This window comes from Carassius carassius, chromosome 44 (genome assembly GCF_963082965.1).
Source record: "Carassius carassius chromosome 44, fCarCar2.1, whole genome shotgun sequence".
In the NCBI taxonomy this organism is placed as follows: Eukaryota; Metazoa; Chordata; class Actinopteri; order Cypriniformes; family Cyprinidae; genus Carassius; species Carassius carassius.
The window spans coordinates 11,970,310-11,994,828 of NC_081798.1; the positions used below are offsets into that span (position 1 = coordinate 11,970,310).

Here is a 24,519-nt window from a genome sequence, read left to right on the forward strand (position 1 = left end):
GTCTTGTAAATGATTGTGTTGCGTAGAAAAAGGCTTACTTGATCTTTTTGAATGACTGTGTGTTATTATTATTATGATTACTGTATTGTTGTTATGTTTATTAAATATACAGATACATACAATGTATAATTTTATTACATAACAGTTTTATTACATTCATGTTTTATATATATATATATTTGTATTATATTATTGATATTATACATAATATACTTTTTATATTTTATATTTGTATTTATTTAATTTAACAGACAGACAGAGAGAGAGAGAGAGAGAGAGAGAGAGAGAGAGAGAGAGAGAGATAGATAGATAGATAGATAGATAGATAGATAGATAGATAGATAGATAGATAGATAGATAGATAGATAGATAGATAGATAGATAGATAGATAGATAGATAGATAGATAGATAGATAGATAGATAGATATATTTAAATAATTCGTTTAAAGACACATTTAGTTCCATCTGTAACATCTGTGGCTGTGACCAAAATTTACTGAGTTAATGTTTTTTTACACATTTTTTTAAAACGACTGAAGAAGTATATTTTAAAACACACACACACACACACACACACACACACACACACACACACACACACACACACACACATTTAAAATGTAATTTTAAGACAATACAACCATAGGTATACAGACGAATAGATAATAAACTTGAACTGGAAGCAATTAAATATCGTTATGTGTCTAGAAGGGATACAGCTGTGGCCGGAAACAAACGATATTTGACAAATATTTGACACATAACAATAGTGACAAAAAAAAGAAGAAAAACAAAAACAAAAAAGCGCTGTATTGATGTGCGCATGCCCAGTAGCCGCAACTTAAAGCTGTCGAGTTACACGTGATGCCTCAACGCGGAAGAACATGTAAAGCGGACGGTTTCTATCATATTAGAAACTTCTTGCTAATAGTTCCCAGTGTAAATAAGCTGATTAGTTGGGGGAGATGGCCGGAGAAACAGAAAAGGAGATACCTGGTAAATATTATGTGCTGCCTGCAGCCTTAGTAAAAAAGTGTAAACTATTTAGTTTTTTTTCAATTGACACGTGTGTTTCTTTAACTCTGTTGGCTGTTAATGATTAGTCTACAGGCGGTGCTACATAGTGGAAGCGAATGATGTACTGACGTAAACATGTTTTAACTGATTTTATGCCGTGCTTATACTATATTTATAAGGTTTATAAGTGTAAATGGCTGTTTGTGTTTTGTATTTTATTCACTGAACACTCTGTCCCGCTCTTTCATTGACGCCTGTAGCTACCTGTCGCCAAGGCAACCACGCCGTGTGGTCACGCCTCTTTCTCTCTCTCTCTCTCTCTCTCTCTCTCTCTCTCTCTCTCTGTTCAAGAAGTAAACAATTAATTTTAACTATATGAATGTGTGTATATATATATGTGTGTTTATACATATACAAAGAACCAGAAACTACAACTAAAAATTACACAAATAACTACTTGTTTACACCGCAATATGGTATAAAACAGAATGCTTCGTGATAAAAAACAGCTTGTTTTTGATAACAACAGTCCTAAAACACCAAGATGGCGACATTAAGTCTGTCTGTCTGCATTGTTCTACTTTTGTTTTAGAATCCGGAGCCGTCTTCACTTTTGGAAAGCGTGAATACGCAGATAATGCCCCCAGTAAATTCTGGTTAAAAAATGATGTCCCTTGGAGAATTGCCTGTGGAGATGAGCACACAGCCCTGGTGACAGGTGTGATTTATGATTTTAGTGGTGGATATTGCTTATTCCATCGTTTTGTGCTTTCATCCTGTCGCTATTCCTATTGTGTTTAGAAAATGGGAAGCTGTTTATGTTTGGCAGCAATACCTGGGGACAGCTGGGCCTCGGAACAAAAGCCACTGTGAATAAACCCAGTTGTGTGAAAGGTAGGACAGACTGTCCATCCAAGAGAGAGCCGTACTGAGGGTTTTCTGCCATCCACAGCTGATAAATCACTTACGCAAACACATTTCACATGCTGTCACTCACATTTAGCTGTTTGGGTATGATATTTAACAAAAAATAATGATGAGTGATTTTGAATTATTTTGAATTATTCAACAATTATATATTGTTTGACACAAAATGACATGTTGCTAAATAGCTGTAAGAAAATGAGATTGTTTCAAGACAAAGCCATAGATTGTCTTAATCCCAATCTGGAGTGGTCCATAATCTGCATTAATCTGTAAAGCAGAGAGAAGTTTTTGTTTAGGTTGTATAAATGTGTTTAGCAAGAATGAATTGCATTCAACAGTTTTCTGACATGCTCTGACTATATTTGTTTTCTTAAAGCACTAAAGTCAGAGCGGGTGAAGCTTGCAGCCTGTGGAAGAACTCACACACTTGTTTATACATGTAAGTTTTATTGCAAACTTTACAGAATAGTCGCATTATGCTTTTTGAGTCTAGTATACATCAGTGCCTTTTTAAAAAAAAAAAGGTGTAATGTGTTTTCTCTTTTGTCTTGATTATTTACTTTTTTTCTTATTCATTTACTTATTCCAATAGTCGAGCCAGTAGCTGACACGGCAAACCGAGGCGAACCACTGAAATAAACAGAGTAGTATTTTGAAAGAACACAGGGGAACTCACTGGGATATAACAAGATGGTTTAAAACAAAATTGTTTAAATATGGAAAAACATTACACTCATCACCTTTAAAAAGAAAAAAAATTGTATGTTTAGAATTATATATTTTTTTTAAATCTATACTACCCTTTAAAAATCTTGATTTGTTATTCATTTGAAAATGAATGTTATGATATATTACTATAATATAAAATAACTGTTTACTATTTTAATATATTTTAAAATGTTATTTATTCTTGTGATGGCGTTACATTTATAGCAGCAAATACTCCATTGCTGCATTGTCACATGATCCTTCAGAAATCATTCTAATATATTAATTGGGTGCTAAAGAAATAACAAATATTATTATCAGTGTTGAAAATATTTATGTCCTCTTTTTTGTTTGTGGAAACGGATATATTTTTTTACAGAAATATCTGATGAAGAGAAAGTTCAAAACAACAGCATTTATTTGCAACAGAACTCTATTGTGATATTATAAATATTTGTCCATTTTGATCAATTTAATGCATCCTTGCTTTATAAAATTAATTTCTTTAAAAAAATTCTTCTCACACAAAATTGACTTTTTTTTAAGTGCTAAACACTTGCGAATGTATTGATATATCCTTACCTAGATAGTTGTTTTCTTGACTGAGCAGCCCTGTAGATAGATAGATGGATAGATAGATAGAGGCCCTGTATGCCTCTGGAGGGAATAATGAAGGACAGCTCGGTCTTGGTGACTGTGACAACAGAACTTCCTTCCACCTGGTGGACTTCTTCAGCAAACATGGACCAGTCAAAATGCTCTCTGCTGGTTCCAACACATCTGCTGCCGTGACGCGTAAGAGTTCTGTTCCATCTGCCTCACAGCAACAGCGCCTATTGCCAAAAACATGTGGGGTTAATATGACATGCATAAGATGCAGCAGCAAATATGAACAGTGATGTACCAATATCTCTGTGTCATCTCAGAGGATGGCAGGCTGTATATGTGGGGCGATAACTCAGAGGGCCAGATTGGATTGGGGAAGGAGAGTAATGCACTGACTCCTCGGGAGGTTTCTGTGGGGAAACGAGTGTCCTGGGTGTCCTGTGGATATTATCATTCTGCCTTTGTTACTAGTACGTATAGCACTGCTACCTCATGTCATCTGCACACCTTTTGTTGTTTATGATTAACATTCACATGTTATATTTAACCTTGAATATTTGAGTATTTTTAACTTAGTGCTGTCAATTGATAAAAAAAGGAATTAATCGCATATTTTCCTGTAATTAATCATGATTAATCATTTTTATTGTCAGAATTTCACAGTGAATCTCCAAATTATGGAGAAACAATATAAAGATGGTATATTTTAAAAATGATTTAATAGCATCTTTTTACAAAGTAGTCTATTATTAACGAAGACCATTATCAATGATACCAACACTTCTGCTAATGTCTAAATGCATTTTTCCCTCAATTTCAGTCATAAATGATAGCCATTCAACATTGCATTATAAATTTAAGCCATTATTATAATTTTTTTATATTTGATAGGCTTAATCACACAATTAACATTTTAATTTGGACATGCCTAATTTAAATGTTATACAATTATATAATAAAATATTTTAAAATTGTATATTTAAATAGTACGGTTATTATATTCTATAAATAAATATAAATTATAAAATTATAGTCATGTTATCATATATAATATAATAACTTTTTTCAATTTCACTTTCGATAAAGTTGAATTAGTTTTGCTGTAATGTGAGTCTTATGTATTATTTAAGTGAATTATACATAATATATAATATAATATAGTATAATATACATAATATACAATTCTAGTTAAAATAATAACATTATGCCTTATTTTAAATCACATTAATGTGTAATAAAGCATAATATTATTTAAAAAGTTTAAATTCATATTTTAATACAATTTTAATGACATAATATTGAATTATCATTTTAAGAATAATAGGTGATTTATTTCTTAAATGTAGCAGAGTGACTTTATTGTTATATCTGCATAGCATTTTAAGTCTCATCTTTCTGACTGTTCATGATGACCTTCCTGCTTCCTCTTTATGATCCATGCAGCTCAGTATGGCAGCATTGAATTCATAAAATGTTCATTATTTGACCTTCTATGAAAGCTGGCTTGTTGCTAGGTGACGCTTGTTTCATTTGTTGCAGAGGATGGGGCCTTGTTCACATTTGGAGAAAAAGACAGTGGGAAGCTGGGCTTGTCAAAAGAGAAGCTGGCCAATCATAAAGTGCCTCAACAGCTGACAGGCATCTCTGATAAAGTGGTGCAGGTTTCCTGTGGAGGAGGTCACACAGTGGCTCTTACGGGTATGAGAACATATTTTGCTTCTTTGTCTTGTCTTTCTTCTTTGTGAAGACTGAATGTTATGCACGTCTGGTAATGCAGAGCACGAGGTGTATTTGTTTGGCCTGGGTCAGTTTGGACAGCTCGGTCACGGCACTTTCATATTTGAGTCACGTTTACCCAGAGTGGTTGAGCATTTCAGAAGGAGCAGAGTAAAACGTGTGGAGTGTGGAGAGAACCACACAGCGCTGATTACTGGTGAAACATGCACAGAAAACCATCTGATAACATTCTTTATGAACAGTAATACTTTGATATGATATGATTGCCCCTAAAACATATGCTACTGTAGTTCTGTTTGTTTATAAAAAATCTGACGTGCTGGTTGCAGACAGCAGACTTTTGTACACCTTTGGTGATGGTCGACATGGAAAGCTGGGGCTTGGAGAAGAGAACTTCACCAACCAGTTCAAACCAACCCTGTGTCCAAGATTCCTGGACTATCAAGTACATTCTGTAAGTGTCACTGCCTATCAGCCTTTTATAACACAATATACATATTTCTATCAGATATATAAATTTTCTGCTTTAAAACCTCATAAAATGGTTTGACAAATGCCGTTTTCATAACCCTGTTGACTTAATTTACTTTTGAAACAAAACCTATGGTCAGAAAATATCAAAGGGGCTTTTGCTTTAATTCTTTTGATTTGATTGAATTTATCATTCATTTCTCAAAAAAATTGTAAATTTTTCACATACAGTTGAGAAAGACTGTAAAAATTATACAACAGTTTGGGGTGAAAAGTTATTTTTATTATTATTATTATAAATAAATTAATACTTTTATACAGCAAGGACACATTCATTTAATAAAAAATGTTACTAAGTAATTATTTCTGTTTTTAAATGAATGGTGCTCTTTTGAACATTATGTTTTACAAAAAAATACTGTAAATGTATAACCATTTCCAGTACAACTATTTTTAACACTGATAATAATAAGAAATGTTATGAGAGCTTCAAATCAAAATATTTGAATGATTGAATTGATGCTGAAATTTCAGCTTTGCATCACAGGAATACATGACATTTGAATATATTTTGAAATAGAAAATTATTATTATTGTGTAATAATATTTCACAGTATTTTTTACAGTAGTTTACAGTTTGTACAGTATTTTTGATCAAATGCAGCCTTGGTGAGCGTAAGAGATCTCTTTCAAAACATTTCAAAAACCTTACTGTCCCCTTTTCTTTTAAATGGTAATGTAAATGTGTTTGGTTATGACATATAGATCAATATAAGACACAAAACTCCTATTTTGATTTCATTCATCTGTAAACAGTGCGTGTGTTTTTCAGGTTACTTGTGGTGTGTGTCACATGCTTGTTTTTTTAACTATCATCTTTGCATTATTGACACTGTTTTCCTAATGAATGTTGTTCAGTTGCTTTGACGCAATGTATTTTGTTTAAAGCGCTATATAAATAAAGGTGACATTGACATTGACATTGGCTTGTGTTGGCAAAGCCCAGGCCCGAAGAGTCGGAGGAACTGATCCTGGAGGAGGATGATGTCACAGAAGACTACTTTGAGAAGTCCTATACTGAATTACTGGGGGACACGCAAAGTCAGATCACCCTTCATAGGAGTCTCTCGGCTCGGGTCAGACGCAGAGAACGGGTGAGTAGATCCTGATGGATCAAAATTAGTGCAACTGATTATAAATTGGACTAGTGGTGGTGTATTTTAAGATGAATAATTAACCTAATGATAAAGTTGTTTAATATTGTATATTACCTGAACAATCACATACAGTAAATGAGATAAATATGGAATCCAAAGTGAGTTGCTTTTCTTCTGCAGGAGCGTTCACCGGATCAGTTTGGACAGATGTTTCAAACACTTCCAGCCCTGGGTGGAAATCAGCTGAGTGCATCTTTATCGGTTTCCAGCCAGATCCATCAATCTCACCGAAAACAACCGGGAAAGATCCCTCACAACAGTCTCAAAAGTAACTGCCTCTTTAAAAAAAAAAAAAAAAACTTATTAAAAAGGCATATCTGTGCTTTCATTTATTAAAAATTTGCACATTTATTTTAATTTACACTACTGTTTAAAAGTTTGGGGTTGGTATGATTTCTTTTTTTCACATTACATTTCTAAAGTCACAGTAAAATATATTATTCTGTTACAGATGATTTGTATTTCAAATAAATGCTGTTCTTTTGAACCTTCTATTTAAAGAATCCAATGTTTTTAATAATGATAATAATAAGAAATGTTTCTTGAGCACCAAATCAGCATATTACAATTATTAAGCCTGGAGTAATGGCTTCTTACAATTTAAGGAATATTTTACAATTTAAAAATGCTATTCAAAATTGTAATAATGATTCATAATGCTAGTGTTTTTACTGTAATTTTAATAAAAGAAATACAACCTTTGTGAGTAGAGACAACTTACAAAAACGTTAAAAAAAAAAAAAGATCCGTACTGTCCCTAGATTTTTGAATGGAAATGTACATTATTGGGTCTTGATCAGGTTTTATGTCTTCTCTCTCAACAAGTTCCCAGAAAGAGAGAAAAGTCTCTCGATGACCGAAGCAGTGTGGAGGATAATGAGAGTGTAAAAGACCTTGGAGAAACCACTGACTTATTAAACCTGGTAGGAGAAGCATACTATCACTTATTTTAAAAAGCATGCATGCTTATAGAATATATACAGAAAAATAAGTCAAATCAGACCTTTAATGATTTGGTTTATTGTCATTTTTAATGAGAATTTGCTGCCGGTTTTAAACTTTAGGTAAAAAAGTTTGGCAAAGTTCATAATGTTTACAACCGTTCTGACAGGGTCAGGGGAAAACACAATACTAAATGCAAATAGAACTAACTGTATTATCATGAATAATAAGGAGAGAAAATTAGATAGACTTTCAAAAGGAAAAAATAAATGTCAGACTACATTAAATACAGGCTTCATTTAATAGTTTATCGTTGCCTTTTTATGTAAAATCTGAGTTGTGTAGAAAAACCTGTTGAAAACTATTGATATAAAAGACATAAATCATCCAATACTAATTTGAAACTTTCTTTGATTTCAGACTCATGTAATGAAGATGGACCCTAGCGATAAGACTCTAACATTGGAGAAGGTAAGAGCTCACCTGGGTTGCTGTTCAAGAAATTCTAAATTTGCCATTTAGATGGTCAAACAGAGGTTGAGGAGAAGAAGAGAAATGTATTCTTCAAAGAGCTGCACTCTTTTAGACCTCTGCTTACATTTTCTCAATTTTCGCTTCATTGACTTATTCTTCTCATTTGCTTTGCAGCTTTAAAGCTCATTCTGCTCTCGTTCAGCCTGCTCTCTGCCTGTTCATTCGTTTCTCTAACACTTTCCCTCTTTTTATCCTCTGCTTCCTGGGATAGAAGAATGTTAAGCTTGTGAAAGAGCACGGTAAGGAGAAGGGGAAGCCAAGAGTTGAACCTGGCCTTTATAGAAAGAGGGCAGAGCTTTTAGCTCGCAAAGCTCTTCCAACTGAGTTACTTAAAAGTTCAAGTAGTAGCTCAGTAGTCGGAGACAGTCTCGGGTCAGGGACTCCCCTTAAGAGACATGGTCAGGATAAGGAAAATGTACTTCTAGCTTTGGAGGACAGAAGGCTTGCACATCACCAAGTTGCAGGAAGTAACACAAGAATGGGGACGGACATAAACAGAGCTGGATCCAAATCCTTCCAGCCCAAACACAAACAGTTGATGAAGTCAAGGGATAGAGTCACAGGAAAAGACTGTGTGAATAAAGTCCAGATACTTGAGGAACATTCAAAGGTAGAGGCTGAAAGTGAGAAGGTTGCTCACAAGTCAAAAGAAAGTACAAAAACAAACCAAGAAGGTAAAACAAAACCCAAAGGTCGTCCACTGGAAGTCAGTAGTCGGTCTCAAAAGGGTATGGGGGTAGAAAAAGAAGTAAAAACGAAACCCATAATAGTTGTTGAACAATATCTTGAACAGACCACGCATAAAGAGCCAACAGGTAAGAAGATCTCAAAAGAGATTTTACCAAAAGCTCAGAAGATGAAAGGTGAAATGAACACTGCTAAGACAGAAACCAAAGGTTTTGTCCAACAGAGCAAAAAGTTAGATTCCAAAAAAGACTCCAAAAGTAAAAAGACAGTGCAAGAGCTCTCCACTAATTCAAAACAGTCCCCTTGCCAAGAAGAAATTTCTACAAAGAAAACTAAAAAATCAAAAGCGGAACAAAGCCAATTGCTAATAAAGGACAAAAAAAGGTGTCTACCATTATCTCAGAAGCTGCCTTCAAATCTGAATCAGAGTCAGAGCAAATGAAGGAAAATCCTCTCACCAAGGTGACATCTTTTCTCCAAGATGTGGGACAGGGAGGTCCTGCTCGTTTACTTGGAGATACAGCAGTCAGTCAGTTCCTTTCCCAGTCTACACCCCCAAAAATGCCAAAACCTCTTTCAAAACAGAGAACTCTGTCTGACGTTTCATCCCTGAGTGAGTCTTTTGAGGTTTCAGGACAAGAGGAGACAAGAGAGGCCAAGAAGACGGCTGTCACCATCAGTGTTAAGGCAGAGCCAGAAACTTCAGATGGGGACCTTGAAAGAACCAGCACTGAGAAGAAGAAAGCGAGGGATTGGTAAACAGAAAGGATGGGAGTGAGGAAGTGGATGACCAAGAAGAAGAAAGCGAGGGATTAGTAAACAGAAAGGAGGAGATTGAGGAAGTGGATTACCAAGGAGAAAAAAGCGAGGGATTGGTAAACAAAAAGGATTGGAGTGAGGAAGTGGATGACCAAGAAGAAGAAAGCGAGGGATTGGTAAACAGAAAGGAGGGTAGTGAGAAAGTGGATGACCGAGAGGAGGAAAGTGAGAGAGAGACCCTAGCAAAAGATGATGATTCTGAGGTTGATGATGATACGACGATCAAAGCTTCTAGTGAGGATGAGGAAAGTGGGGAAGAGGAGGAGAAAAGTAAAAGTGAGGCTACTGAGGATGTAGAGAGTGAAGCTGAAGAAGAGGAGAGTCATAGAATGGAAGATGAGGAAGAGGAAACAAGTGAGATAAGTAGAAACAGTGAAGAAGAGAGTGGAGAAGATGAGGGTGAGCAAAACAAGAGAAGGGAAAGAGGAGGAGGAGAGTGGAGAGGAATCAGAGGGAAAGACAGAGAGCAGAAGTGACGAATCAGAGGAAGAGTCAGATGAAGAAGAAGAGGATGAGGAGTCAGAGGAGAGAGATAGTGAGAATGAGGAAGAAAGTGAAGTGGAAGGTGACAGTGAGGCAGAGGAGGATGAAGACGTTGAAAAGACTAGCGAAGAAGAGGAGGAAGATTTAGAAAAGCAGGAGAGTGAGACTGAAGATGAGGAAGATGAAGTGGAGAGTGAAAATGAAGCAGAGGAGGAGGAAAGAGAGGAAGATAAAGAGAAAAATGAGGAGAATGAGGAAGGTAAAGAGGAGAGTGAAGGAGGTCAAGAGGATGAGGAGGATGAAAGTGATGAAGATGAAGCAATGAGTGAGAATGATGAAGAAGAGGAAGAAGAAAATGAAAATGAAGAGGAAGAAAAACAGGAGAGTAACGAGGAAGAAGAAAGTAATGATGAGGAAGAACATGAAGAGGAAGCGGCAGAGGAAGAGAAAGCAGAGGAGGAAGAGTCTGAAGAAAGAGAGGAGACCGAAGAAGCAGAGGACGAGGAGGGAGAAGAGGAGAACAATCAAGAAGAAGAGCAAGAGAAAAGTGATGAAGAGGAACAAGAAGAAGAGGAAAAGGAAAAGGCCAAAAGAAAACATGGCAAAGCAGCTGAATCCACCAAACGAAAGTCAAGTGTGGAAACATCAAAACAGCCGTCAAAAGCTAAACGGAGCCGAGCGCAAGATCATCAATCAGATGACGAGTCCCATGAGTCTAAGCAGCTTTGGGATGATGTTCTACCTCAATACCTTAATCTAAAATAATTCAGCAAACTCAACCCCATCTTTATTTAGTTAACGAGTTAATGACCTTGCTGTTTCATGTTTGCCTTTTGTGTCCTTTTTTGCTTTCGTCTTTTTTTATTTTATTTCACTATTATTCTTGCAATTTGACCCATGGTAAATATTACTAAATGTAGTGCTTCACCATTTTTTTTTATTATTTGTATTTATTTTAGAAACTGTTTTTTAAGTAATTATATGCCCAGGCAGTAGTGAAGCGCTCATAATGTGCCTTAGGATTTATCTAATGGACAGCCATGTTCTTTTACTAACAAATGTGCTTCATTGTCAGTAACCTTGAAACACCCCTTAAATGACTTTCAATTCTTAAAAATGCAAAATTATTTATCAATCTTCTGCCTTTATGTCAAATGCCTAACCATATTAAAATGGCAGCTCGAAATATTTATGACTGGAAAAAAATAATTGAAAAAACTGAGCCCAAGGATTAGTCTTTTAGTTCAAATGTTGCACTTGTGCTTGTTCTGTGAACTTTTTTTGTTATGTATAATAACCAATAAAACTTTTCCTTTACTTCAACTATTTGCATCCATTTTTAAATTAATATGTGTTTTTTTATTATTATTATATTATGTTTTATTATCTTTTATTTTAACAAAAGCACATATTATCCAGGGACTTTATAAAGACAAGTTTTGCATGGATTAAATAAACTTTATAAAGACAAGTTTTGCATGGATTAAAAAAAAACATTATACAAAGCTATCATGCTGTAACTGAAAATTTCAGAATATAACTTCTTTACAAAGCAAATTTTCATTTGAATTGTAAATATGCAAATATAGAAAGCCATTTTAGATATCGACAGCTTGCAGAGCCATTGCAATCTGGCAGAGTACTGAAAATCCTTCGTTGGACAGGTGAGGCTGCACACTATATATACTATATCTGTAGAGGTGCTCCTCCTAAACGGATTCCTAGTTCATGTCCCTACTGTATTTACGGTGTGTGTGTGTGTTTATAGTTTGTTAGCTAGTTTTAATTTTACAAAGACCACTCAACTCCCATTAGCCCTCTCCTGCCATTCTACTGCCTTTAACCCTCTTTTTGAATCATCTGTTTAATGACTTTATGATTGTGTCATTTTTGCATGGCCACCATCCATTTCTCCAGCTCTGGGCAGAAGAGATGAACGGAAAGGTAGAGGGACACGAAGAGGAGAAAGAATATTTATATGATGAGGAAGAAGAGGAGGATGAAGAAGAAAACGAGTAAGAGCATCCAGAGGAAGAAGAAGAGGGGGAAAAGTTTGATGAGAAGGAAGATATGCTAGATGAGAAGAGAAAGGAAGCAGAGGAACAGGAGCAAGGCATTACAGAGCCAGACATACAGATGCCCTGAAACCCTTCATTCGTACTATTTAGACTAACTATGCATGAACATAATGATTTAGCATCACATCAGTAAACAACTGCACTCTTGCTTTGATTCATTTGCGTGATGTTATTTTCTTACTCCTACAGTCAAAGCAGATGATAAAAGACGCATCTGTCTCCGATAGACTAAATAAAGGTTCCTGTTTTTTTTACTTTTCATCATCCTTTTTTCAATTCCACTATTCCTATACAGTCCCCAAGAAAACCAAAATTAGTTTTGTGGTTTTTAGCCTGTTAGTTTTTAGGTCATCTACTGTATATAGGGAAGCTTTTTTTTCACCACAGAAAAAGAAAATAGATATATTTTTGTTGTTGAAATTCTGAAGATTCTGATCCTGTTACTCTTATAAAAGAGGAAACACAGTCAGACAGGAATTTTGTAACCACTCAAACCATTTAATCTTAATAATATATCTATAATCCTGCGTAACAACCTAGCAACCAGCTAATATTAAAATTGTCCATTGTTTGACTTCTTTCCTACCTGGCTTTTTCAGCTTTCTCTTTTCAAGAGAGCTTCCACCAAAGGCAATCAGGCAGAGATCACCACATCAGGCAAACCAGGAGCTGACGGTCCCCCTCAAATCCAAGACACTCGTGAGTCAGAGAGTTCAAGCAGAGGAGCACAGACCACAGCATCCAGTCGATCACATTCAGCCACTTGCAATCTGATTTGACACCTGGTTTATAACATCTTCTGACTTGGAAGAAGTGCTCAGAATTAGTAGAATCAGCAATTCAACAAAGCATCATCCTGTTGGTGTTGGCGGTGTTAATGGTACTGTGCCTTGTGCTGCAAAGCGGACCTCACAGAATAACTAGCTTTAACAGAAAACTGAGTTTGAGAAATTATTTTTAAGCATAGCTGTGTGAGCCATAATGGTTTCATTTTGGCACTACATTGTATAATGTTTTCCCCTTTATATGTTTGCAGTGTCTGATTTGTACTTTTTAGCAAATACATTCTCAAAGTTATCACTTGGGAGTAAATTTACCAGTATGTGCAGTATATCTAGAAATACAATTATGTATGTGTGCATAATATGTATTTATACCTATTTATTTACATTTGTTGAAAGACTGTAAGCACCAGTGCACTTTATATATATATAATATAAAAATCTTGTATTATTCAGGATAACGTTTTATGACATTTTTGTAAGAATCATCTCACAACTTTTGTATTGGACTTGATACAAGTAAACGCCAACTCAAAATCATCTTTTTCTCTATTTTTTTTATTTGAGATCTGCTCAGTGTGGATAATACACAGAGTACAACTTTGGGATAACAGTTGGTTTGGAGAAATGGTATGTGCAAAACATTGTGAAAGATAGATAGATAGATAGATAGATAGATAGATAGATAGATAGATAGATAGATAGATAGATAGATAGTAATTGTGAGTGGGAGGAGCGCCACTAGGTGGCAGCACTCAATCGTCATTGTGTTGCTAACGTCAGTCTGTGGGAGAACAGCTACGCTAATCTGAACTGAGTTTGTTGTCCAGATTTTTGCTTTTCAAGCTAAAAGATGGAAGAGTATCATTCTGGAGATGAAGTAGGTGTTATATAAGGCTCGATATGGTATAAATGGTTATTATCTGACTAACGTTAACTCTTCAAAACCTGTAAACCGTAGATTTGCATTTAATGCTAGCTTGCTAACCGCTTCATCCGGACAGAAACAAAATAATACGTTAACGTTACTTCGTCATCCACAAACATACATAACTTCACGAGTCACGACTTTACAATATTTACATATATATAGATGACTGAAAGCTCAATTTGATTTATGTTATTTTATTGTGTTGTAAGTTAAGTTTTCACGTCAAATGATTCAGGGTGTGGCCAAATCATAACGTTAACTTGAGTCATCAAGCAAACTATGAATTCAATATCATTATTTTTGTATTCATAAACCTTTATTTAAAATTATTTTGAGTTGTTTTGTTTGTTTGTGTTTGCTGACTTACGTGTACACATTTGATCTAATGGATGCAGGTGTTTGTGCATTATTAAACCCATTTGACAGCTTGTGTTTTTGTTTGTTTTTTTTCCTCAGGTGTCTTTCAGTCCAGATGATGCAAGTAATGTTGTAAAGGAGGTAAAATTCAATATAAAACCAAACTCACACACATATAACAACATAAAAAAACAACCCTATATGAGCTGTTGTGTGTCTCACTGAATGAATTGCTTTGCTGTTAGTCTCATGTCTAACTCATGCCTGCAGGATTAATGCTAGCCTGTTTATTTGAGTGCAAGTCTGCTCCATTAGTGTGTGTGTGTGTGTGTGTGTGTTTATCGGTCAGTGCATTGAGGGGATCGTTGGAGGCGTGGACTACAGCCAGAACAAAGTCAACCAGTGGACAGCCAGCATAGTTGAACACACTCTCACTCAGTTAGTCAAACAGGGGAAACCGTTCAAGTACATTGGTATGAGCTTTTCCATTTCAGTTCATCTTGTATGTAAATATCTAATAGGTTATAAATGTGATGATATAGTTATAAGGCTCTGTGTCATGTTTTCACAAGGCCAAAAGTGCTGTTGTTAATTGTGTATATTATGTATGAATTTCAGTCAACTGTGCTGTGATGCAGAAAAGCGGCGCAGGTCTTCACACAGCCAACTCTTGTTACTGGGACACTACCACTGATGGTAAAGCTTTTAGTTCCATATAATCGCTTTGTGCTTTCATAATCACACCGACACATTGGTCTTCTAATCTAATTGATATTTTTCTGAATAAAGTTTAAATAGATGCATTGCGTATTAGTTGTATGTGGAACATGCATTGTTTGGCTTATATGAATATGCAGTTAATATTATATGTCCATATTTTAAAATATGTTCTATTTCATTTTTAAATATTTCATTATTTATATTTTGTATTATATGTCATCTTATATTCATTTTTGAAAATATATCTTAATTTTATCCATTTTTATTCTTTTATTTTTAAATAGTTTTGTTGTGTGACTGTTGATTCGTAAAAGTTGAAATAAGTTCCATGTAGTCTCATAAAAAGATTATGGAAATAATGGCAATTGCGACAGAAGCGCAGACAAAAAATTCTAAATTGTGTGATTTGTAACTGAGTTAATAAGATAGAAGAAACTTGTATCATAATTCTGAGTTTTTATTTCAAAATATAGTTTCTTTTTGTTTGTTTGCTTTTTCCTCCACAGAATAAAAAGCCAAAAAGATGTAATTTTTTTTTTCTTTTTATATCACAATTAAGACGTTTTCTTGTGATTGCAAGTTTATGTCTTACAATTCAGAGAACAATAATTCAGAATTGTGAGATGTAAACACAAGATAAAACATCCAAATTGTAAAATAAAAAGTTAGTTAACTTTTTATTATTATTATTTTTTGTATTTTATTTTTTTTTATCCAATGGCAGAATTAAACTTTCTAAAACATACCTGTAGAATATTTATAAAATAATGTGGGAAATTTTGTACAAACAATGTTTGTATAGTATAGAAATAAGTATAGAATACCGCAGGACAGCACTAAAACAGCTTAAAATTTCATGTCATCTGTCCAGACGTGTTCTATTTTATTTATAATCAACTATATAGTTTTTTTCTTAAAAAAAAAACTATCTGTATTTTTAAGTTTCACAAAATTTTACAAACTAAATGAGATGACGCACTGTGTGCATTTGATTTCATTGTGTCTGTTTTTGCAGGAAGTTGCACAGTCCGGTGGGAGAACCGAACCATGTACTGTGTCGTCAGTGTGTTTGCAGTGGCTATTGCGCTATAAAACAGGAATCAGGGCTGAGACATACACAGACACAAAAGGATAAAAACTCTGCTTCAACACTGGCTTTAAAACCATGTTCAACTTGTCATGTTTTGCCTAATCTACAAAGTTTAAACTGTATTGCAAATGCTTGTCTACCATATTGTATGTTAATTTGCCTTGTTTTTTTTTAGACTTGTGATGGTTACGTGCACGTTTGTTCTGTACAGGATGAAATGCAAATATGTTGATGCTTAATTATTAAAGTTGTCCGATTTGGGTTTATCAGTCCAAAATAAATATATATGCATGTCTTCATACTTTTGAGGCAGTTTCCATATCTGAAAATATATTAAAATTCTGAACCAAATACAATGTATATTACGACATAATATACGGTAAACTTAATTTTTGAGAACCAAAACGAAATCGTTCTCCTTATTTAAAATTGAAATCAGCCAGCACACAATAAATTTGCTAAACAAAAAAATTAGAAACGAAACTGAAATCCATCACAGAATTACCCACTATGACACCATATTCATATGATTCATATGATTTAATTAATCAGCCCACCATGTTGCTAAACTTAAAGATTTTGTAAGGTTTATTTAACTTCCACTTAAGAGAGGAAGCAGGCTTAGAAAGCAGGATAGTTTCACAGCACAGTAACATAACACTTAGATCTTTATAATACATAAAAAATAAATTCTGCATCATGCACAGCCATGATATATCTAAACCAGTAATACAACATAATAATGACATTAAAAAAAATCTATATATGTATGTGTGTGTGTGTCTATATATATGTATATATATATATATATAACCGTATATAAAAACCGTAAATAAAAACTTAATTTTTGAACAAAATCTGCCCGTGCAGTGAGACAAAATTATCTTACACTCAAGTCAAGATATAATCTTTAAAAGCAAGTCAGAGAGTCTTATGCTGTGGTTTAAGGACTTTTTATTAAAAAGTGACTCATTAAGTCATTTTTGCAGCATTTTTGATTTTAACGTGTTTATCAGCATCCATGGGTTTCTGATGCACGAGTTGGCACACTTCATGAAGCACATCAGAAGTTTTCTTTGTTGAATATAAACTCAGTTCCAGATTCCGTGTGTGAATTACACTGTTTCCCAAGAGCTGTGGCCAAAGCCGTAGGACCACAGAGAAACACGCCTACTTTTGAACTGAAAGAAGAGGAAAAATACTAATTATTAATGCACATTATGTGTAGAAAGCCTTTAACGCTTCTGTTATTTACCACAATCTACGTACCCTGGGTGTTGGGTAGCGATGGCACTGAACTCATTGTCCCAGTTGGGTTTACCATACCGAGTCTTCTGCTTAAGCCCAGTGATGGGATCGTTCTCCGCCTCATATTGAACTCTAAGATGGGCCGCCTTTAAACAGTAATCAAAATAATGAGTGTCAACGTATTTTTGTATTTCAGGGAAGTTCAAAATAGTTCATATTGTCTTGTCATTACAGAAGCAGGTCTTTTTGCCCACCTCAGCATCTTTCCAGCGCGTTAGATAGATGTTGTAACTGAGGAAATCCCTCATGTCTTTTTCATTCATCTGCCTTTCCAAACTCTGCAGCAAGTCTGCAAACCATTCGAAAGCCTGCGTCTCCGGGCAGAGCCAGTAGAAATAGATCTGCAGAGGTCAAGGGTCAGAACATTATATTAGTAACGGACAAAACCCTTGCTTTTTGGGGCACTAGTCAATTTTGAGTTTCAATGTTTTTTTGCTACAATAACTTGACTTCTTTCAAACTAGTACACATTTAGTAAACTAGTAATACACATTTAAGTGTTTATTTTATTATACTCTATAAATATGCATCTGTAGAGTTAAATTACAATGCATAATTTTAATGGTTGTTTCGTCAATGTTTTTTTTTTTTTTTTTAATGCACTGAGGTATAAATGTCCACTTCAACTTCACTTTTATACAGAGCAATGAAAAGAGATGTTCAAAATCCCCTGTGTAAAAACCTGTAACTCTAATGTCAACAAAAAAAAAAAAAAAAAATTCCAGTGTTCACACTTCTGTTCTGGAAATGTAAACAGAATAGTGCATATTTAATTAGATTATGCCTCAACTTAAAACTTGTAATACATAACAGTTAATGTACAATTAATGTACAACGAATAATCAACTGTAGAACTATGATGATATATACTTTTTTATATATATATATATATTTTTTTTTACCACATTCATACACATACACATTTATGAGACTACAAAATAAACAAATATGTTGTTCTGTCATTCAAAGCCTGAATCGCTAAACTTGGTGCTGTTTATTACCTTTTTAGTGAACACGTTTTTGTTCTCCTGGACGTGTTTGTACCACACAGACTTCAGAACAGAAGCGAAAGGGGTCACACCAATACCGGCACCCACAAGCATCACGACTTCATAACGAAAGACATCCTCACTGGCCGTCCCAAACGGCCCATCCACAGCCAACCTACACAGAGAAAAACAGACATTATGCACAGCAAACTATCAAATTAATGCGTCCTAATAACTGAGCATTGTGTTGTTAGTGTTTGTATTCTTTTAGTTCTCTACTGTAGGAAGAAGAAATTAGGAAATGCAAAAAGAGAAATAGCAAGAAAAATTCACTCATGTTGAAATCAACATTGCCAACAGAAACCTGCTCTCCCAACACTTCTCTTTTTCTCAACTGTGATTGTATGCCCATATCCCCTTTCTACACATGTATATTTCCATTTTGCAAGTGAGACTTGATAGTACTATTAAAAGCACTGCATCTGTTATTCAAGACATAAACCTGGCATTAAAACGACAAACATTTTTGTCAATTATTTACCTACATGTCATTCCAAACCTGTATGGCTTTTTCTCCTGTTTTAAATGTGACATATCATGAAAATCTCAAATCTGTGTTTAAGTGCTACATATAATTGGCACCTAGCAACCCAGAGAACATGAAAAAGATTAACCCAGTATTTCTTTTTGGCATGCCTTTCTCTGCAAGCTTGTGAAAAAAAAGAGCTTGTCAGATTTCACTCTCCCTGTGAGGTAGAAGGTGGTTCTTATTATAATATTACTGCCACTGAAGGTCCTTGCACAGTCTGAAATTTTCATATCCTTTTTTTTTTTCATGTTCGTCATCCTTTCCTATCAAAATGCTTGCTAGGAAGCAAAAATGCAATAAATCGAACCAGGTACAATTTTTTGTTTTTTATGATGGACGAAAGTTTCAGAGGCAGTGTGTAAGCGTGATTGACAACGTGAGGTTTTCTTTATTTTTTACTGTGCGAAAATTTTGAATGAGAATTTCAGACCTTTAATCTGCAAGCTTCATTTTGTTTTTGCAAGCGACAATGGTGTAAGTTACCAGTTTTAATGCCATGGAGAAAGTTCGAGCAAAGCATGCTCTTTGGCTGCACTGACAAGCACAGAACAATATTTAGAGTCCCAGCCTCAGAGGAGACAAGAGAACAGTGGATTTATTGATTCATTTACTGTACATTATGCTGCTGACACAGATCTAATATAAACGTGATTTCTATCCCAGCTGTTTACCTTCACGAACATAACCGACTGTTTTTGTAACTCGTGTGTGTTTTAACATAAGCTTGTGGGTATTTGAATGTTTAAGTGCAATAAGGCATGAAAGAGAACTTAGTACTCATGCCATGTGACAGCCGCTTTCTGTGCGCATGCTTTTTATGTGCGCTCAGAAAACTGGATCTTAGAAGTTTAAACAGTTATGGCTTTAAAACGCATAATTTCAGCACAATAGACATGATAATCAAAACCAAACAGATGCTTTTTAGCAGAGTATCTGAAAATGTGGGCAGGGAGCAGCAGCTCATTTGCATTTAAAGAGACATGCACAAGACCAGCGTGTTCCAGTCAAAATTTTCAAAATAGACATTTCAAAATGATATAATAAATTATCTGTGTTGTATTTTGAGCGGAGACCTCACAGACACATTCTGGGGACAACTGAGAGTTACATTACTTTTTAAAAAGATGCATTATAGGGCTCCTTTAAAGAATGTTTTTGTCCATACAATGAAAGTCAATGAGGTTTGGAACAACATAAAGGTGACAGAATGTTCATTTTTAGATGAACGTTTGGATCTTTTACTTTAATCTTACTTTGGTAGTGTCCAAGCATCCAGCACCACTGTTTTGTCTCCTCCACAGGCTGTATAAAGGGCTTGTGTCCAATCCCCTACAATTCGGATATGCACACTAAGGTGGTCTTCCTCTGGGGCAGAGGTCAAGGTGAAGGGATGCCACTCTAGCTGAGAGATGGACGGGCATTGCATGAAAACATACTGACCGACCTCCATCTTAAAGCCCTTCTTCTTCATCTGCAGCTCAAGGGTCTTGGATGGGTGCATCACTACCTGTAAAGTGATGCAATATGGTAAGAGAGGAAGAATTCATTTGGTTCTTATTTAAACTGCTTGAATGACTAACCTTGGTGATAACCACTTTTTGCTGCGAGCGATAGAAACGCACCAGTCTCTCACATACATATAGAAACATTGGGCCAACCACCCACTTCCATGTCTGTAAGAGGAAGTACATGTTGAGTTAACCATCAAAATGATGAATGAAATGCTAGATATATTTGAGACTGAGATTATGTTAGGATATACCTTCGGGGGATTCCCAGCAAACTCAGGTTCTGGGCAGTTGGTGCCACTTTGACCCCAGGTCTCAAACTCGGTGTGACATTTAATTGGGTTATGAACTGCCATACTTTCCATAGTCTGGCCTCGCACGATACGCCTAAACAAACACACACAGTTATTGCATAAATAATGCATGGTAATTCTCTTGCTAGTATTATGTGCTTGTCAACATGTATCATGACTGAGATGTATTATAATGCTTCATTTAAGGCTGCTAGAAATCCTACCTTTTGTTAGATTAAAACTGTATGTCTAGCCATGTGTTCACTGGCATGAATGAGCAGAAATTAGTGGGTGTTGTCTTATTAGTCATAATAAATCATCTCTTATTAGTGCTAAGCAGAATGTGTGCAAGATGAATTGTGGTATTATTGATAGTGGAGTTTAGAATAGGAGTGCACAACAAAGTTGAGAATTGCTCAACTTTAAACAGTACAAATTAAAGAAAAAAGCGAAGCAGCCAATCACTGTAAGTGACGCCTGTCAAATACCTTCCAAAATCCGGTAGATTCAGTTATTAAATCACATTTTGCATATTACTTTATTTAATTAATATGCAGTTTACATGCTTTCATGTTGGCCATGTAGCTATAGGTTAAAAAAGTGTGGCCTATATAACAAAAGATGATATAACGTATATTCACTACCAACTACAGTTATGCTGCTTAATATTTGTGTGGAAACATTTGTGATACATTATTTTTCAAGATTCTTTGATGAAAAGAAAGTTCAGAGGAGCTGCTTTTATTTAAAATATAAAATCTCAAATCCACTTCAAGTTGGATCCAACACATCTCTACTGTCATATTTGATCATTTTGTATATTGTGAAATACAGATTTAGTTTTGGTTTCGATTAACAAAAAATACAAAAATGAATATTAACTAATCTCTCACCCAATTCCGTGAGCCACCAAACCAATGAAAAAGACAATGAACAGGTGATGGGTGAACCAGAACACCTCGAAATATGACCTTCTGATGACCTCCATAGAGGAAGTGATGATGAGGATGAGGGCGAGGGTGATGACCACCCCCGTCAGTCCTGCTATAGTGGTAAACATCACTATGGTTGGGTTCTGGGAAATCAAAAACACAGAAATGACAACATTAAAAAAAAAAAAAAAAAGTAGATTTCAGTCTCATATAGACTACCTTTGAAAGGTTTGGGGTCAGTACTTTTTTCTTTTTTTTTTATTCAACAAAGACATATTAAATTAATCAAAAGTGACCAGTTATAATGTTACAAAATATTTCTATTTCAAATAAATGCTGTTATTTTAAACTGAATCTGAAAAATAAGAATAAAAAAATATCAGGGAGCACTACTGTTTTCACAATTGCTCCAAATCTGCATTTTAAAATGATTTCTGAAGGATCATGTGACACTGACTGATGTAATGGCTATTATCACAGGAATACATTATAGTCAAGTATTTTAAATAGTAATAATATTACTGTATTCTTGATCAAAGACTTAGTGAGCATAAGACACTTCTTTCAGAAAATCTTTGGTAATGTAAATAGAGACAACCCACAAAACCATTCAAATCTCTAATATAGTTACTCTCAATAGCAGCTGTAAATATAGTTCATCTTTTTAGGATGTCATAGGATGCATGTGTTGATTGTTCTCTCAATGTTCTATTTCTGGCTATTGTCCACCCAGGTCATCATAGCAAAACCATGGCAACAGAATTTTTAAAATCATATGATCACATCAGCGGCAGCAGCATGATGGTTATGTGATGTAACCGTGGGTGGAAGTGGGAGCTTATCCTACAAGGCTGAAGTGAGATCAGCTGGAGGTTCCTAGCATAATGAACATGATGCTGCCTCAGAAACACAAAAAATAAATCAAAACCTTACCGTCTCATTGGTTCTGATAGGGTTGAGGTAGGATCTGTTGCCATTGTTGCCAATCTGAGAGAGCACATAAGGCAGGTAACTGTTGTTGATCATAAGCTGGGAGTCCATGAATCTCTCAAAGTTGAACAAGTGAGCTATGATGTGGATGGCTGGGAGAATATACAATACATCTTTAGCCAGGCTTACAAAATTTCATCCATAAAATATGAGAAAAACAGTACAAAGCTTTCTCTGGGGTCATACAAAAAGGTACAAAAGGTGTGCGCCTTATTTATTCCTAAAAGTTATATATTAGTATCTTAAAGTTACATGTTAGTACCCTTTTTCTGAGAGTGTGTGCAGAACGTTGAGTTCAGATTCTAGGGTTTGAGGAAAGATTTGAAAATTGAAAAAGATTTAAAAGTGAATAATATTAATATGCTTTCTTATTTTACCTGTGTGGAGGGCAATCATGTAGGCCACTAGTTTGTGGAAAGTGAGGTTTCTGTCTAGCTGACGGGCTGCAGTGCGACTACAGTACTGCAAACACACACACACACACACATACTCACACCATTAATGAGGAGATTCAGGCTTTTCACTTTCGTTACCTGAAGTGGATAAGCCTTTTACTCTCGCTCTGTTTTGCTTTTCCTGACCTGTATGGATCCACGTAGGAATGAGAGCAGGTTTCTGCAGACGGGCAGCAAGATCAACATGCAGTTAAAATTCAGACATGCAGCTGGAGCTCTGGCCCACGAGAGAGCATGCTGAGAGAGAGAGAGAGAGAGAGAGAGAGAGAGAGAGAGAGAGAGAAAGAGAGAGTGTGTGAGAGAGAGAATGAGCCACGGAGACAGGGGAAAGTTTCATTTCCTATTTTTAAGCTCTGAACAACATATTCACTGATGCATTAAAAGTTGTACGTGCAGATAAAATGTAACAATATGTAGGCCTACATATAAGAATTGTATTTTCTAAATTCTGAGAACAATACACTAGCTTAATACAATATACAAATATGAAATTAGCTTAACATTATAATTGAACATAACACTGGAGTGTAACTACACAAAATATTACGAATTATACAGGATACTTAGAAAAACCACAATGACATCAATATAATAATTTACAATAATAAATTAATCCTATTTATAGATTATTAAATTAATTAAAATGTATAAATTATTTGACACTTACCCCAAGGATGACTCTAGTATAGTAGTATCTATCAACCAAAAATGCCATGTAAAAATGCACAAAGAGAAACACATTGATGCCGAGCCATACCAGCTGTAAAACACAACGGAGAGCGTCTGAGAAGATTTGCAGACTGATTAAGTAAATATAGTATAAAAAATAAAGCACGAGGAGTATCTGTCCTTCAGTATTTTTAACAAATAAAACATAATGTGGCAAACACACACACACACACGCAGTTAAAAGCAATTAAGAACTTTAAATACAAAGACTATAACATAAATATTTAAAAGTTAATTTAATTAAGAAAGTATAACTCCAACGGCTTACAATAACAAAAATGGATAGTCCTTCATTTGCAGCAAAGTTTCCCATGATGTTGTGCTGTGTAGAAAGAGAAGATCAAGAGAAGTGTGGCTGAACAATTTTGAAGAAAGCCACAAGACAAAAAGGGATTTGGTTTATAAAGCAAACCAGGAAATACTGTCGCAACTGGGAGCCCACGAGAAACCATCAAGCAAAGTTCCTCAACCTAAAGGGGATGGTCAGACAATCTTTCAGTTCTCTTTCTGATTTATAGTCAGGCCTGTCATTCATTCAGTCTCAGTTTTTGTAGTGTCAGAACTGTTATGGTTTTATTAATTAAATAATTTATTTGCATTTGTTACTGTCTTTCTCCTG

At 35.0% G+C, this 24,519-nt stretch overlaps 3 protein-coding genes across 3 annotated transcripts; 2 read left to right on the top strand and 1 right to left on the bottom strand.

Annotated features, from left to right (window-relative positions):
- Positions 1–858: 858 nt before the first annotated feature.
- rpgrb (retinitis pigmentosa GTPase regulator b) lies at positions 859–11,047 on the top strand. Its single transcript, XM_059537966.1, is given in 19 exon segments — positions 859–997; positions 1,279–1,334; positions 1,600–1,736; positions 1,820–1,912; positions 2,322–2,388; positions 3,288–3,448; positions 3,580–3,729; positions 4,799–4,957; positions 5,037–5,192; positions 5,326–5,450; positions 6,300–6,322; positions 6,453–6,621; positions 6,805–6,952; positions 7,510–7,607; positions 8,047–8,097; positions 8,372–9,227; positions 9,230–9,586; positions 9,589–10,073; positions 10,075–11,047. Coding segments are annotated over 19 exon segments (4,263 nt in total). The 5' UTR covers positions 859–865; the 3' UTR covers positions 10,915–11,047.
- A 2,703-nt stretch (positions 11,048–13,750) lies between these two features.
- dynlt3 (dynein light chain Tctex-type 3) lies at positions 13,751–16,371 on the top strand. Its single transcript, XM_059537170.1, has 5 exons — positions 13,751–13,889; positions 14,397–14,438; positions 14,647–14,770; positions 14,916–14,993; positions 16,033–16,371. Exons 1-5 carry the CDS (start codon positions 13,863–13,865, stop codon positions 16,107–16,109), a joined length of 348 nt encoding a protein of 115 aa, XP_059393153.1. The 5' UTR covers positions 13,751–13,862; the 3' UTR covers positions 16,110–16,371.
- A 301-nt stretch (positions 16,372–16,672) lies between these two features.
- Positions 16,673–24,376, bottom strand: LOC132126113 (cytochrome b-245 heavy chain). The gene is made up of 13 exons (XM_059537171.1): positions 24,169–24,376; positions 23,839–23,931; positions 23,298–23,408; positions 23,094–23,178; positions 22,660–22,808; positions 21,688–21,869; positions 20,756–20,888; positions 20,574–20,666; positions 20,247–20,500; positions 18,417–18,579; positions 17,610–17,756; positions 17,377–17,501; positions 16,673–17,288 (listed from the first exon to the last, which is right to left on the bottom strand). Exons 1-13 carry the CDS (start codon positions 24,211–24,213, stop codon positions 17,171–17,173), a joined length of 1,698 nt encoding a protein of 565 aa, XP_059393154.1. The 5' UTR covers positions 24,214–24,376; the 3' UTR covers positions 16,673–17,170.
- Between the last annotated feature and the right edge of the window lie 143 nt (positions 24,377–24,519).

Bases quoted from the DNA above. Each gene is read 5' to 3' on its own strand.
- dynlt3 (XM_059537170.1), top strand. From the start codon at position 13,863: ATGGAAGAGTATCATTCTGGAGATGAA. The intron at 13,890-14,396 runs GTAGGTGTTATA...TTTTTTCCTCAG, and splicing joins AGTATCATTCTGGAGATGAA to GTGTCTTTCAGTCCAGATGA. The intron at 14,771-14,915 runs GTATGAGCTTTT...TATGAATTTCAG, and splicing joins GAAACCGTTCAAGTACATTG to TCAACTGTGCTGTGATGCAG.
- LOC132126113 (XM_059537171.1), bottom strand. From the start codon at position 24,213: ATGGGAAACTTTGCTGCAAATGAAGGACTATCCATTTTTGTTATT. The intron at 21,870-22,659 runs GTAAGGTTTTGA...TTGATTTCCCAG, and splicing joins CTATCAGAACCAATGAGACG to AACCCAACCATAGTGATGTT. The intron at 20,667-20,755 runs GTATATCCTAAC...TTCCTCTTACAG, and splicing joins TTGCTGGGAATCCCCCGAAG to ACATGGAAGTGGGTGGTTGG.